The 16,938-nt window shown below is 41.5% G+C and overlaps 1 protein-coding gene across 1 annotated transcript; it reads right to left on the bottom strand.

The window, feature by feature from the left end:
* Positions 1-6,301: 6,301 nt before the first annotated feature.
* On the bottom strand, positions 6,302-16,702 carry LOC139381624 (EEF1A lysine methyltransferase 2). The gene is made up of 6 exons (XM_071125288.1): positions 16,248-16,702; positions 15,981-16,046; positions 15,665-15,779; positions 14,925-15,032; positions 8,887-9,103; positions 6,302-8,219 (listed from the first exon to the last, which is right to left on the bottom strand). Exons 1-6 carry the CDS (start codon positions 16,349-16,351, stop codon positions 8,122-8,124), a joined length of 708 nt encoding a protein of 235 aa, XP_070981389.1. The 5' UTR covers positions 16,352-16,702; the 3' UTR covers positions 6,302-8,121.
* Between the last annotated feature and the right edge of the window lie 236 nt (positions 16,703-16,938).

The following is a 16,938-nucleotide window of genomic DNA, read 5'->3' as shown; positions in this document are numbered from 1 at the left end:
CTGAGTCTGCCGATAAAAATATGGTGATTGACAGAGTCGAAAGCCTTGGCAAGGTCGTTGAAAACGGCTGCACAGTACTGTCTTTTATCGATGGCGGTTATGATATCGTTTAGTACCTTGAGCGGTATGGGCAGGCATAAGCTATGGACAATGAACACAATTGCAATTAATCAATGGCAATATGATTGCACAGAGATACCGTGACGAGATCCCAAGGTCAATTGTTGTGCCATTCATCTGTTGCTATCGCCTCATGTTACAGCATGATAATGCACGGCCCCATGTCACAAGGATCTGTACACGATTCCTGGAAGCTGATAATGTCCCAGTTCTTCCATTGCCTGCATACTCACCAAACATGTCACCCATTGTGCATGTTTGGGATGCTCTGGATCGACGTGCACAACACCGTTTTCCAGTTCCCACAAATATCCAGAAACTTCGCACAGCCATTGAAGAGGAGTGGGACAATATTCCACAGGTTACAAGCAACAGCCAGATCAACTCTATGCGGAGATGTGTCGCGCTGCATGAGTCATATGGTGGACATCTGTGGCATTGTGTTGTGTGACAAAACTGCACATTTTAGAGTGACCTTTTATTGTCCCCAGCACAAGGTGCACCTGTGTAATGCTCATGCTGTTTAATCAGCTTCTTGATATGCCACAATGGTCAGGTGAATGGATTATCTTGGCAAAGGAGAAATGTTAATGAACAGGTATGTAAACAAATTTCAAACATTTTAGAGATATAAGCTTTTATGTGCGTATGGAACAATTCTGGGATTATTCATTTTAGCTAATGAAATATAGGACCAACACTTTTCATGTTGTGTTTATATTTTTGTTCAGTATAGTTACTTTAAAAAATAAGCACCATTCAGGAGGATACAGACGAGGTAGAGGTATGCTTGGATATACAGAAAAAAATATTTTTTTTTTACATAGAATTAAGCATAATGATTATGGCTCTAGATAGGAAAAAGCTATTTCAGGTGTTTGAAAACGGCAAAATTATCCAAATTACAGACAGTGAGCCTAGCTCCCCTCCGGACCACCCCCAGCCATCCTCATGTACTTTGTGCCCTCTGAGATTTTTGCGGTGCATGATGCCCCTGAATCAGCCTGTCATTAGCGGTGCATGGGTAAAATCACTGGGGAAGGCAAGCCAGGAAAAAAATTACATTTTACAAGCTATGCGTTGTGATAATTGTGTTGTTCTCTCTATAACCTGTTAGTTCATATGCCTTGACACCATGATACATAGGCCAAGGCCGAGAAGTTTCAGAATAAATTCAACCACAACTGTTTCATCACAAAACCAGAGAGCAACATCTGTCCGGTGAAGTCCACAAAACATATTGCATGTCACAAACAGTTACATGACCTAAAGCATGGTCAAGCAAGTTAATGTTTCCTACATTTTCGGACTACTAAACAACTATTAATTTAAAACCAGAGTTACAAGTCGCAAAGAAAACAGGTGCTGAATCCACTATTCCAGCACCATTTCAACATAATCTAATCACCTATGCTTCATCTAATACAGTGACAACTAAAATATAACAAAAACTATTTAGTCTAATCAACATAAGCTAAATATGATGTGTCTGTCCATGGTACTAATTTCTCTCTCTGTGTGTGTGGAAGTAAAAAAAAATGTGTTGACTCACCCCACTTGTTGAGAAACGCCAATGCCATCCTACTATTTCATGTTGCCTAAAAAGTCTATGACTTTATCATACAAGCTTTGAGTTTTTGTTGTCCTAGGCTACCTAGCTAAAATGCTTTCTCGCTAGCCCAACTTCCTTTCATGGGCAACAATTCACTAAGCCAGCTAGTTAACATTAGCCTAACGTTACAACATCTAGCTACATATTGAATTTCCGTCTTCTTTAGGCCAGGGGCATGATGTATGAATTTATGGTTCATTCCGAATTGCCATTATAATCATTGGCCAATACGAAGAATTAAGTAAAACCACAAGTCGAAATCCATATCTCCAGTCATGGCTAATTTAGGAAAGGGACGATTTTAGCTAGCTACTAGCCACCGAAGGACAATGACACAACGAGATGCAACAATTCACGTTTTCTGTCAATGACGTTTGGCTTCTAATGTGATGTGACTGGTGGGAAGCCAAATCCAAACTGGCTTCCCTTGGCACTTTTTTTTTTACGCCAGTACCATTCACAGCTGAGCTCACTCAGTTTAGCTCAACGCTGATTGGCTATAAAAAAATATATATATTATCAAGGGAGGCCAAATGCTCGCTGGCCTCCCTTGCATTCAATGCTGCGGCAACAATGGCATACTATTTTTGACCAGACAGCATAGATGGGTTACATATACAGAGAGGCGCTGTTTCGTTCGCTTGGATGCTTTCCCTGGTGAGATACATTCAGCCTCTTGCGAATTGAAGGACATTTTCTTGGTCATTTTTGTGGGTAAGCCTGGCTTCCCTTGGCTACCATGAATACACACCACTGCAGCCTGTGGCATATTAATTGAAACGTATTGTTTCCAGGCCTTTATAACCTGTAATTTATGACACTTGCCTAAATACTAGGCCCTATAAATTCAATGCTCTGATTCAGATGACCATTTGTATGCCTATGTCTAAAAGTGTTCCTTGTCACAGTAATATCTGAATACACTCATAGTTCTACTTCAAAATATACTAGATAAAGAAAGTGTCATGTAGAAACATGTAGTAGGTCTAAAGTTATATAAACTTTGTAGCCGTAGCGAAATACTAGGCCAGGCCTAGTAGCCTAAATTAATGTTTAATAGTTGTACGTAGAGATAAATAGCTACATCCATATACTCTGTAACTGTGAAGTTGACTGAGCTGCCTGTACTGTCTCATTGGGACCCGGCAGATGTTTTGAAATGTGGCAAGGAGGAATTTCTCCCACTTCCACATTGCTTCCCCAGCATGGAAAACTGCACAGCTATATGCAGGAGTAATTCAATCAGCACCCGGAAATCGTATTAAGAGGTCTCAAACGTTTCCAAGGAGATGGAATGAAAAACATAAATATTTACTGTATCACACTTGAGAATTAAATAAAAGTACAGCATTCATGGTGTTAGTGCGGCAAGAAGGCAGTGGCATCAACTCTGCAACTCTTGATTTACATTGAGTGGAATAAAAGTGTGGCTTCACACCAGTGCCAGCAGACGTTGCCTGCTGACGATGGCAAAATGATGAACCTACTTTACATTTCATGTTACCCATATTCTTAAAGTGTATGTCTTCTGTGACTCAAGAGACACAGATCATGTGTCTATGGCAATGGACATCCTAAAACAGGACAATCTTGTCCTGTAAGGGCTTGTGTGGGTGGGGTTCAGACTTTTGCCTGCACCCACACCAGTCCTTTTCGGTCGGATTGCTTACGCCTGCCCTAGAAATAGCTTGGCATGCCAGGTGGCTGTTGAAAGAGGATGACATGCTCCAAGCAGATGAATGAAACTCCTCTGTTCAACAAAATGTATAATTTAGGCCTCAAATTCCTGGAGCCAGTTTAATGACTGCTGCCTTAAAACATGGTGTACATTGTGCATGCTTTAGTTCCATTAACAGCACCAGCGCTCCAGATGTGTTCCTGTTCACAGCCTCGTAATCTAACAAACTAAAAACTATCAAACCCCCAGCACAGGGTGACATAATCACAATCACATAGCAGATGCATAAACATTTGCATGGAAATTATCTATCACTTCTATTCATCCAGAAGAAACTAAGGTGCTTTCCACTGATGCAATTGGAGAATTATTTGAATGGTGTTTTGCAACTGCATTAGCAGCATACCCTGACAGTAAGGAATGCGGTGTGGAAAAGTTGACTGAAATACTCTCATGACTTGACTTCCATTAACAGGATAGTAGTACCTCCCAGTCTACGTATTTGTGACTGCGTCTCTTAACAACAGCACCTGTGCAAGGGAGTGGACTTTATGTACAGTGGCTTCGGAAAGTATTTCGACCCATTGACTTTTTCCACATTTTGTTATGTTACACCCTTATTCTAAAATTAATTAAATTGTTTTTTTCCCACCTCAGAAATCTACACACAATACCCCATAATGACAAAGCAAAAACAGTTTGCTAATTTATATTTTTTTAAATTATGAAATATTACATATACATAAGTATTCAGACTCTTTACTCAGTACTTTGATGAAGCACCTTTGGCAGCGATTACAGCATAAATTCTTATTGGATATGACACTACAAGCTTGGCACACCTGTATTTGGGGAGTTTCTCCCATAATTCTCTGCAGATCCTCTCAAGCTCTGTCAGGTTGGATGGGGAGCATTGCTGCACAGCTATTTTCAGGTCTCTACAGAGATGTTCCATGGGGTTCAAGTACGGGCTCTGGCTGGGCCACTCAAGGACATTCAGAGACTTGTCCCGAAGCCACTCCTGCGTTTTCTTGGCTATGTGCTTAGGGTCGTTGTCCTGTTGGAAGGTGAACCTTCGCCCCAGTCTGTGGACCTGAGCACTCTGGAGAAGGTTTTCATCAAAGATCTCTCTGTACTTTGCTCTGTTCAGCTTTGCCTCAAACCTGACTAGTCTCCCAATCCCTGCCGCTTAAAAACATCCCCACAGCATGATGCTGCCACCACCATGCTTTACCATAGGGATGGTGCCAGGTTTCCTCCAGACATGACGCTTGGCATTCAGGCCAAAGAGTTTAATCTTGGTTTCATCAGACCAGAGAATACTGTTTCTTAAGGTCTGAGAGTCTTTTGGCGGGCTGTCATGTGCCGTTTACTGAGGAGTGGCTCCGTCTGGCCACTCTACCATAAAAGGCCTAATTGGTGGAGTGATGCAGAGATGGTTGTCCTTCTGGAAGGTTCTCCCATCTCCACAGAGGAACTCTAGAGCTCTGTCAGAGTGATCATCGGGTTCTTGGTCAAATCAAATTAAATGTTATTTGTCACATGCGCCGAATACAACAGGTGTAGACCATAAAGTGAAATGCTTACTTACAAGCCCTTAACCAATAATGCAGTTTAAAGAAAAACCCTAAAGTAAGAGATAAGAATAACAAATAATTAAAAAGCAGCAGTAAATAATAGCGGGGATATATACAGGTGGTACTGGTACAGAGTCAATGTGCGGAGGCACCGGTGTCGAGGTAATTATGTACATGTAGGTAGAATTATTAAAGTGGCTATGCATAGATAACAGAGTAACAGCAGCGTGGGGGGTGGGGGCAATGCAAATAGTCTGGGTAGCCATTTGATTAGCTGTTCAGGTGTCTTACGGCTTGAGGGTAGAAGCTGTTAAGAAGCCTTTTGGATTAAGACTTGGCACTCTGGTAGTGCTTGCTGTGCGGTAGCAGAGAGAACTGTCTTGACTAGGGTGGCTGGAGTCTTTGACAATTTTTGGGGCCTTTCTCTGACACGCCTGATATAGAGGTCCTGGATGGCAGGAAGCTTGGCCCCGGTGATGTACTGGGCCGTACGCACTACCCTCTGTAGTGGCTTGTGGTCGGAGGCCGAGCAGTTGCCATACCAGGCAGTCACCTCCCTGACCAAGGCCCTTCTCCCTCGATTGCTGGCAGCCCAGTTTGTCTGGGCTGCCAGGTCTAGGAAGTGTCTTGGTGGTTCCAAACTTCTTCCATTTAAGAATGATGGAGGCCAATGTATTCTTGGGGACCTTCAATGCTGCAAAAAAATGTTGGTACCTTTCCCCAGATCTGTGCCTCGACACAAGGCTGTCTCGGCGCTCTATGGACAATTCCTTCGACCTCATGGCTTGGTTTTTGCTCTGACACGCACTGTCAACTGTATAGACAGGTGTGTGCCTTTCCAAATCATGTTCAATCAATTTAATTTACCACAAGTGGACTCCAATCAAGTTGTAGAAACATCTCAAGGAAGATCAATGGAAACAGGATGCACCTGATCTCAATTTTCAGATCTCATAGCAAAGGGTCTGAATACTTACGAAAATAAGGTATGTTTTTTTTATTTGTAATAAATCATCTGTGGTGCAGAACAAAGACATCGTTTCTGTGCCAGTCAAAGAACCATTTGAAGACTTCTTAGACACGGTCTCTTCTGAGACAGTGTAAATGTCAATGTGACGATATTGATCAGAGTGAATAGTCAATAAGCATCTTGTTTCATGGGAAAAAGTTGTGTAAAGAAATACAATATAAGCATTTCGCTGCACCTACTACATCTGCTAAACTGTGTACGAGACCAATAAACTTTGATTTGATATTCTATGATGATGCACATCCAGGCAGGGTATTCAGTACTTGTAAATTTCCAGGCAGTAATTCTTGTAACGCGTTTATTCAACAGCATGCCTCACATCAACTGCTTCTATTGGGCCACATGCCCAGATTCCAATTAGAGGTTGAGTTTGACAGTTATTAATGACAGAGTTACGGCAGGAAATCATGTCGCTTTCTTTGAACCATGTCTGTGTATTCATTACGAGCTGGTTGGTAAGGTGGATTGCAAAACTGAGGACTTTGTGAATGAAAAATGTTGACATACAATAACGCTCAAAAGTTTGGGGTCACTTAGAAATGCTCTTGTTTTTGAAAGAAAGGTCACAGTTATGAAAACTTAGGACACTAAAGATGCCTTTCTACTGACTCTGAAAAACACCAAAAGAAAGATGCCCAGGGTCCTTGCACACCTGCATGAGGCCTGCAGATGTGGCCAGGGCAATAAATTGCAATTTCTGTACTGTGAGACGCCTAAGACTGCGCTACAGGGAGACATGACGGACAGCTGATCGTCCTCACAGTGGCACACCACGTGTAACAACACCTGCACAGGATCGGTACATCTGAACACCACACATGCGGGACAGGTACAGGATGGCACAACAACTGCCAGGTTACACCAGGAACGCACAATCCCTCCATCAGTGCTCAGACTGTCTGCAATAGGCTGAGAGAGGCTGGACTAAGGGCTTGTAGGCCTGTTGTAAGGCAGGTCCTCACCAGACATCCGCGGCAACGTCGTCGCCTATGGGCACAAACCCACCGTCGCTAGACCAGACAGGACTGGCAAAAAGTGCTCTTCACTGATGAGTCGTGGTTATGTCTCACAAGGGGTGATGGTCGGATTCACGTTAATCGTCGAAGGAAGGAGCGTTACACCTAGGCCTGTACGATTTGGAGATGGAGGGTCCGTCATGGCCTGGGGCGGTGTGTCACAGCATCATCGGACTGCGCTTGTTGTCATTGCAGGCAATCTCAACGCTGTGCATTACAGGGAAGACATCCTCCTCCCTTGTGGTACCCTTCCTGCAGGCTCATCCTGACATGACCAGCATTACAATGCCACCAGCAATACTGCTTGTTCTGTGCGTGATTCACTGCAAGACAGGAATGCCATTGTTCTGCCATGGCCAGCGAAGAGCCCGGATCTCAATCCCATTGAGCACGTCTGGGACCTGTTGGATCGGAGGGTGAGGGCTAGGGCCATTCCCCCCAGAAATGTCCGGGAACTTGCAGGTGTCTTGGTGGAAGAGTGGGGTAACATCTCACAGCAAGAACTGGCAAATCTGGTGCAGTCCATGAGGAGATGCACTGCAGTACTTAATGCAGCTGGTGGCCACACCAGGTACTGACTGTAACTTTTTATTTTGACCCCCCCTATGTTCAGGGACACATTATTCATTTTCTGTTAGTCTCATGTCTGTGGAACTTGTTCAGTTTATGTCTCAGTTGTTGAGTTTTGCTATGTTCATACAAATATTTACACCTTAAGTTTGCTGAAAATAACAGTGAGAGGACATTTAATTTACCTCCTAAGCCTTGTGAAAGAACATCAGGGTACAGTGATATGGTAATGCCAGAAAGAGTGAACGGTTACATAATAAAAGTTGAAGGATTTTACATTGCAGGTTGGATTGTCATTGCAGAATTTAGATGTCAGATGTCTGGGATTTGATACAATGTGGAGAAAAGGGAAGGAAAGTGGAAAAATGTCAATGTGCAAGAAAAATAACATTTATTTATTTGGGGGAATACTGATTGTTGGTGTTGTCCTTTCTCAAAAACATTTCACAAACTTTTAAATTGAGGAATAAGTCCATAAAAACAACATTTCAGAATGCTGTTTTGCTTGAGGGCAAAAGTCAGTGTAGTCGTTTGAAGATTATTGCGGTCACACTGTTGCCAGTCTTGCCACCAAACTGGAAGCGGGGTGTTGGTAGCTCTTTCACAAAATCAAACCCTGCAAGTCAAAGACAATAAGTTTATGAGCAGCAAGCATAGAGTTAATACCTTGCTGTGCTAGCATTGCTTTTCAAGCTGTGAAACTCCCTCAAAACCCTTGCACTAGACTATGGTTTTGTGTGGGTTTTTAAACAACTATCATTCACCATCTGTGGTGCATCTTCAAAGCCAGTAGAGAGAAGCTGTCATTTTGACAGATGATGTTCACATGGCCTTGGTCCCAAAAGCATCTCCCCAGCTCTTACTCATGCTGAAGTGTGACAGCAAATGGGAGCTTGCCTAAATACTGGCTAAACAAGGCTGCTTTTGTTATAACCTGACGTTTGACCAGAGAGCTTTCTTGGTTGTGGCATTATAGCAACATTTTAATAATAGGCCAGACACTGAAATAAACCACCCAAACAAAGATTTTACAAGCCCAACAGACTGCCCTACTCCCTGCTGATAATACTTAACTTGCTATTGAGCATTCAAAATGATCATCATAATGGCATAAAAGATGCCATAAACAATCAAGGTTACTGATGAGAACTGACTTTGCATTCATGAAACAAACAGATATTTAGGTCATCATTATGTTGACTGTGGGATGGAGGCGTCCTGAAAAGTGTAATAATTCAGGCTGTACACTCATAACATTCCAGTGTCTCTGATGGTTCACTCACCTTGGCTGAACATCTGTAGTAGCTGTTCCTTAGTCCAGTTGCAGGAAGTGATGACAAACAGCCCCCCCTCCTTCAGTGCCCCTCTCAGGGATTGGATGTAACATGCTTTGCCCTCCTCAGTGTTCTCTGGGTTCAGGCTTATGGCGTCAAATGTGCCCTTGTCGATGCATACGTCAAAATCGCTCAACTCTCCAGAGCAGCTCAAGAAGTCCACCTCCTAGTATGATGCAAAAGGCACAGTGAGTGAGTTGATATCAGTATATGCTTGAATCATATTTACATGTATATACAATAGCCTGGTACTCCAGATGTGTTGAGCTACATTATGGCTGTATGAGAAAGCCTGTACTGTAACTCTTTGGCATTAAACAACTGATAGTGCCTTCAGAAAGTATTCATACCCCGTGACTTATTCAACATTTTGTGTTACAGCCTGAATTCAAAATTGATTAAATATTTTTTTTTCATCACCCACCAACACACACACACACACACACACACAAATACCCCATAATGACAAAGTGAAAACATATTTCATACATTTTTGCCAATTTATATAACATTTAATACAGAAATCTCTTTCACATAAGTATTGACAACCCTAAGTTAATACATGTTAGAATCATATTGGGCAGCCATTATAGCGGAGTCTTTTTGGGTAATTCTCTAAGAGCTTTGCACACCTGGATTGTTCCATATTTGCACATTATTCTTTTAAAAATTCAAGCTCTGTCAAGTTGGCTGTTGATCACTGCTAGACAGACATTTTCAAGTCTTGCCATAGACTTTCAAGCCAATTTAAGGCAAAACTGTAACTAGGCTACTCAGGAACATTCAATGTCCTCTTGTTAAGCCACTCCAGTGTATATTTGGCCTTGTTTTAAGTTATTGTCCTGCCGAATTTGTCTCCCAGTGTCTGTTGGAAAGGAGACTAAACCAGGTTTTGATCTAGGATTTTGCCTGTGCTCTATTCCATAGTTCTTGCCGATGACAAAAATACACATAATATGATGTAGCCCCCATAATTATTGAAAATATGAAGTGTTGCGTTGGATTTGCCCCAAAAATAAGGGTCTGCTTCCAGGACATAAAGTTAATTTCTTTGCCACATTTTTTGCAGTTTTACTTTAGTGCCTTATTCTGTACAGGCTTCCTTCTTTTTGCTCAGTCATTTAGGTTAGTATTGTGGAGTAACTACAATGTTGTTTATCTGTCCTCAGTTCTATCACAACCATTAGTCTTTTAAACTCTTTTAAAGTCCCCATTGGAGGTTTCCTTCCTCTCTGGCAACAGTTATGAAGGACACCTGTATCTTTGTAGTGACTGGGTGTATTGAAACACCATCCAAAGTATAATTAATAACTTCACCATGCTCAAAGGGATATTAAATGTCTGCTTTCTTATCTACCAATAGGTGCCCTTCTTTGCAAGGCATTGGAAAACCTCCCTGGTCTTTAAGGTTGAATCTGTATTTGACATCCACTGCTCGACTGAGGGACCTTACAGATAATTGTATGTGTGGGGTACAGAGATGAGGTAGTCATTAATAAATCGTGTTAAAACTATTATTGCACACAGAGTGAGTCCATGTAACTTATTATGTGACTTGTTAAGCAAATTTTACTCCTGAACTTATTTAGGCTTGCCATAACAAAGCGGTTGAATACTTATTGACAAGACATCTCAGCATTTATTTTTTTATTAATTTGTAAAAATGTCTAAAAACATCATTCCACTTTCATATTATAGGGTATTGTGTGTAGGCCAGTGACACTAAATCTCAATTTAATTCATTTTAAATTCAGGCTGTAACACAACAAAATGTGGAAAAAGTCCAGGGGTATGAATACTTTCTGAAGGCACTGCATATAAGGGACTTTCAGCATCAATCTTTGGCTTCAATATCTGTTGAACTTGAGTAACCACGTGACAGAGGCTAATATCTGTGAAAAAGTAGAGCACTTTTGCCCCTGTGGTCAAAACTGACCACTGCTGAGGACCTACCACCAATGAAAGACCTCTTATCCTTATAGGCCATGGAACACTAGACCTCTGGGGGAGCCAATCAGCCACACACTCACAACCACCTAAGGGTCACATCATTGGCATTTTATGAGGGGGTTAGCAGTGATTCAGTGTTGAGAGAAATCTGTATGTCCATTGGAATGGCTGCTTTCGTTTTGGACGGATGCGGCCATAAACCTCAGTGATGTGATTTAGGACAGAGGTGGGGGGGCAAGGCTTTAAAACAGTGGAAAAACACACATCCAAATGGTGACAGAGGTGGGATTGTCCCAGGCAGACACTAACTACATGGTACACTCCAGGCTAGTCATTCACTCACACACTTTGTCTTCTACTGCTCTGGGGGTATGGATCATGATGCTAACATACCATCTGACATACACACCCACTGCTACCCATACAGGAATGTTGCCAGGCTCGGGTCAATATTGACTTCAACAGCAAGCACCCTGACCAAGTACAGTATACAGTACACAGCTCCAGAGAAATGATCCCTCTAGCCCACAGAGAGAAGCATGATAGAAAGTTGAGTGAAGTTCAATCCCTTTACTGTGGCAATTGTGATTGACCCAATGCAATGTCAGCCACTTTCAATACAAACACCCCAAAACAAAACTAACTATGCAAGACTTATTAGTATGCAAAACTAACTACGCAATAGATTTTGTTGTAGGCAGAACGCATCGGAGTAGGATTCAATTGCATTGACATGCTCTACACAGACCCGTGGGGCATAACCAATCAGAGCTGCAGTAGGCTTATATGCAAATAAGCCATGGCCATATATGGATCTGTGCCATTTACTTTGAACTGGACTGTTTTCAGCAATACATTAAGTAGTCAACAGCCAGATGGTAGCATAATTTGTTGATTGTCCGTAATAATGATATGGGAATAATAATGCATTATATTTTGTAAAGTGGTTTCTTGCATCAAACAACATTTTCAATCACCTCCTTGCCCTGCATGTATTTTTTAAGTCTCATGGAACATAGGCCTACATTGAACACCACACATTGGCTGCTACTGTAGACTGAATGGGTCCGTCATTGAAAATACGATTTTTTTAACTGACATGCCTAGCTAAATAAAAGGTGAAATAAAAAAAATGATAAACCAGCTATTTCCATGTTAAAATGTTATGGGATGTATTTTCTCCATTGTTTTTGATGTTAGGCCACTCTGGTAGGACTACATTATGATCAAATAGCCACAGTAGCCTACTTGGCCACTTAAAACTAATTTAAAGCGGGTACAACCTCAGTGTTTACAGTAAACAAGCGCTAGAAGTTGCACAGAATTTTCACAAAGTTCAAGTTTGCTCTCAGCAGACCTGAAATTAGCTCAGTGTCATTTTTTTTAAAGGGAACATTGCTCCACAGGAAGGTGTACAGTAAGATATACTATGCATGTATGTGTATGGGGGAGGAAACCTCACTCATCCCTAGGTACGGTATCGTATGGCTGAGCGGCATTTAAAATCTGTTTTTCTTGCATATGTTCCTGCAGATGTGTTAAATCCCATCAGTTCTCCCAGGCACAAGGTGGCTGAATCCAAAGCCGGGAGGAGTCCCATTACTTTTAACATCCCCCCCCCGAAAGGTAAACACAGGAGAGTTTCCCCTTATGGCAGCAGGGGATACGGTGAGCTGAAAGCTAGTTTGTGTCACTGGCAGTTGAAGATTTCATGCAGAGCTAAGCATCAATGGCTGGGTTTGTCCGTGGCCTGGGGTCCATCCAAGAGACCCTCAGTCCTAAACATAATATTACTGAGATGGAGTAAGGGAATGTTGATAAATGTTGGAAATTGACATTTTTATATTCCAGTCGTGCACGTGGCATTATACCATTACAGTATGCTTAAATCATAAACAAAATTAACAATAAGGTTTTTTATTCATGAAATGGTCATTCTGACAGATATGTCACATATACAGTTGAAGTCAGAAGTTTACATACACCTTAGCCAAAAACATTTAAACTCAGTTTCACAATTGCTGACAATTAATCCTAGTAAAAATTCCCTGTCTTAGGTCAGTTAGGATCACCACTTTATTTTAAGAATGTGAAATGTCAGAATAATAGTAGAGAATTATTTATTTCAGCTTTTATTTCTTTCATCACATTCCCAGTGGGTCAGAAGTTTACATACACTCAGTTAGTATTTGGAAGCATTGCCTTTAAATTGTTTAACGTGGGTCAAACATTTTGGATATTCTTCCACAAGCTTCCCACAATAAGTTTGGTGAATTTTGGCCCATTCCTCCATGACAGAGCTGGTGTAACTGAGTCAGGTTTGTAGGACCCTTGCTCGCACACACTTTTTCAGTTCTGCCCACAAATTTTCTATAGGGTTGAGATCAGGGCTTTGTAATGGCCACTCCAATACCTTGACTTTGTTGTCCTTAAGCCATTTTGACACAACTTTGGAAGTAGACTTGGGGTCATTGTCCATTTGACTGACTGACATCACCTGACTGATGTCTTGAGATGTAGTTTCAATATATCCACATAATTTTCCTCCCTAATGATGCCATCTATTTTGTGAAGTGCACCAGTCCCTCTTGCAGTAAAGCACTCCCACAACATGATGCTGCCACCCCCGTGCTTCACAGTTGGGATGGTGTTCTTTGGCTTGCAAGCACCCCCCTTTTTCCTCCAAACATAACGATGGTCATTATGACCAAACAGTTATATTTTTTTTTCATCAAACCAGAGGACATTTCTCCAAAAAGTACGATATTTGTCCCCATGTGCAGTTGCAAACCGTAGTTAGTTTTTTTTAAATGGCAGTTTTGGAGCAGTGGCTTCTACCTTGCTGAGCGGCCTTTCAGGTTATGTTGATATAGGACTCGTTTTACTGTGGATATAGATCATTTTGTACCAGTTTCCTCCAGCATCTTCACAAGGTCCTTTGCTGTGGTTCTGGGATTGATTTGCACTTTTCGCACCAAAGTACGTTAATCTCTAGGAGACAGAATGCGTCTCCTTCCTGAGCGGTATGACAGCTGTGTGGTCCCATGGTGTTTATACTTGTGTACTATTGTTTGTACAGATCAACATCATACCTTCAGTCATTTGGAAATTGCTCCCAAGGATGAACCAGACTTGTGGAGGTCTACAATTTTTTTTCTGTGGTCTTGCCTGATTTCTTTTGATTTTCCCATGATGTCAAGCAAAGAGGCACTGAGTTTGAAGGTAGGCCTTGAAATATATCCACAGGTATACACATTGACTCAAATGATGTCAATTAGCCTATCAGAAGCTTCTAAAGCCATGACATCATTTTCTGGAATTTTCCAAGCTGTTTAAAGGCACAGTCAACTTAGTGTATGCAAACTTCTGACCCACTGGAATTGTGATACAGTGAATGTGCCTTAATCTGTGAAATAATCTGTCTGTAAACAACTGTTGGAAAAATGACTTGTGTCATTCAAAGTAGATGTCCTAACCGACTTGCCAAAAATATAGTTTGTTAACAATAAATGTGTGGAGTGGTTGAAAAACACGTTTTAAAGACACCAACCTAACTGTATGTAAACTTCTGACTTCAGCTGTATGCAGTGCACCACACCTATTTTTCTTCCAAAACATTAGCGACAAATATAATGTTATTAATTTATTAAAATATGACTGTATAATGAATGAGGTATAGACATACTGTCTGGAGGTGTGTGTTGGTGTCTGTGCATAGATCTCACAATACAATCAAATAATGCCACCAACAGTATACCATCTGCTGTAACCATGTGTCCCATGCACATAACAATTGCTGGTATACACATGACCAACACACTGGCTATTTGTTGTTATTGCAAAAGAGAGATAGGTACTCTCGCTTATCACTTGTGTATTAACAAAAAACACTCAACTCCATTACTGTGCACTGCAATTACAAAGCTATTAAGCCTGCTAATGTACTGTGCAACAGCAGATAGATACTATGCTGTTACTGTAGTGTTACTGTAGCGATTACAATTTCTACACACACACACACAGCAGTTTGGGCTTACCTTGACCTCCACATTAGAAAAGTATTCTGTCTGCAGTACACTTCTTGCAAGTTTAACAGAGGCAGCAGAATAATCTATTCCTGTGAGATTTGTGTATCCACTTTTGGCCTAGAGAAGAAAAAAAAATCAAAATGCATAAAGAACATGAATAGTCATGCAAAGGCAAAAATAATTGACATAGGTGAAGAGAGTATTTAATCAAATGTTGTCCTACACCGAGTGTACAAAACATTCCTAATATTGAGTTGCACCCCCTTTTAACCTCAGAACAGCCTCAATTCGTCAGGGCATGGACTCTACAAGGTGTCGAACGCATTCCACAGGGATGCTGGCCCATGTGGTCTCTAATGCTTCCCAGTTGTGTCAAGTTGGCTGCAGGTCCTTTGGGTGGTGGACCATTCTTGATACACGGGGGCAACTGTTGAGTGAAAAACCCAGCAGAGTTGCAGTTCTTGACACACTCACCCTCTGAATGGCATACATACACAATCCATGTCTCAAGGCTTAAAAGTTTTTATTCAACCTGTCTCCTCCCCTTCATCTACCCTGATTGAAGTGAATTTAACAAGTGACATCAATAAGGGATCATAGATGTCACCTGGTTTCAACTGGTCAGTCTGTCATGGAAAGAGCAGGTGCTCTTAATGTTTTGTACATTCAGTATATGCTACAGGTGTAGGCCTAATAGGCATTTTTACAGCATAGTAATTCCACACCTTTAAATTTTTTACAAAGCCTACCAGTTCTACTAAGAGGACACCATTCCCTGTGCCAATATCAAGTATAGCAGCGTCTTCTGGGATTTCCTCTTTTTCCATCCACCGCAGCACACGGTCCATACTCTCTTCTCCAAACCTTGGGAAATAGATATGGGGTACAGTGCAGCACAACGTGTCCTTGGTTGCTGTATATTGTACTAGGTAGTTCACTGGGACAGTGTTACAGACAAATTAACATTCCACCCATAGACATTAATTCCACCTCCCCAATCCATTGCAATTAAAAGTTGATATAGGGATGCAGATCCATGTACACTACAACCAGAATTATCTTTACCATATCTCACCGACGTCCCCAATGTCTTTAAACGTCTGCAATTCCCTCTGGTACGCATCATCCCAGCTAACAAAAAATACATGAAAATAATGTAACCTCGCAAGGAACAGAAATATACAAAGTTTCTATAAATAGTGGCGTAAAACAGCTCGTGTGGCGTAGTGCCTTAATGATTTTTGGACTGTATGGGAATCGCAAATAAATACAAATGTAACATTAGCAATTATGCTGGGAAAGGAGAACAGTGGTGTCATTTGGAACACTCACTATTCTTTCGTTCCGAGCTTCGAGGGTGTAAAATCATCTTTGACCAAGTCCTCATTGATTTTAGAGGTATTTGGACAGCCACGCGTGCATTCAATGGATTCCATACCAGATAGATAGCTAGCTTCTTGCTGTATAAACCAAAGTAGCTAACGTTAGCTAGCCAAGTAGCAAACGCGGGCAGGGAGCAAGCATCAAAACGTGTTCCTCTACTTTCATGTGCACATATTCTGTATGTTTTAAAGAAGAGGACTACTGTAGCTAGTTAGGCAACGTAAATTAAGCGATATGCGTTATCGTTTATAATAATGCACAGACATATACGTTTCCCATTGGGTTTATGACGCCCAGAGGAGCGAGCGTGCAACCAAAGAGTTGTATAAGTAACTCAAGATAGACCATAGTAGGCAGAACAAGCAAGGATGTGGGCAGAGCCAAGTACGAGCTAGCGAGATCCTATTGACGCGTTCTAAGCATGTATTTAGATGTTTCCGTTAGGGAACGCCTACTCTGTGAAGTGCGCGTGTGCACTGACTCAATTCGCCTTTGCACTCCTTCTCAACCATGACATTTAAAGGGTAAAGTCTACAAAACTTAGTCCACTATTCGTAACACATTTTATTTTTTTGAAACAAACTGTATGGAGATCGAATGTTTAATCGATGAGAAAATTAGCAGAATATTGGCCAAAATC

The sequence above is a fragment of the Oncorhynchus clarkii genome, chromosome 23 (assembly GCF_045791955.1).
Source record: "Oncorhynchus clarkii lewisi isolate Uvic-CL-2024 chromosome 23, UVic_Ocla_1.0, whole genome shotgun sequence".
Classification (NCBI taxonomy): Eukaryota; Metazoa; Chordata; class Actinopteri; order Salmoniformes; family Salmonidae; genus Oncorhynchus; species Oncorhynchus clarkii.
The sequence above is the reverse complement of the archived record's forward strand: the minus strand, read 5'-3'. Positions and strand labels throughout refer to the sequence as shown.

Excerpts from the sequence above, each read along its gene's own strand:
- LOC139381624 (XM_071125288.1), bottom strand. The coding sequence starts at position 16,351 with ATGGAATCCATTGAATGCACGCGTGGCTGTCCAAATACCTCTAAAATC. Across the intron at positions 16,047-16,247 it reads AAGCTCGGAACGAAAGAATA|CTGGGATGATGCGTACCAGA; the intron begins GTGAGTGTTCCA and ends ATTTTTTGTTAG. Across the intron at positions 15,780-15,980 it reads GGGGACGTCGGTGAGATATG|GTTTGGAGAAGAGAGTATGG; the intron begins GTAAAGATAATT and ends CTATTTCCCAAG.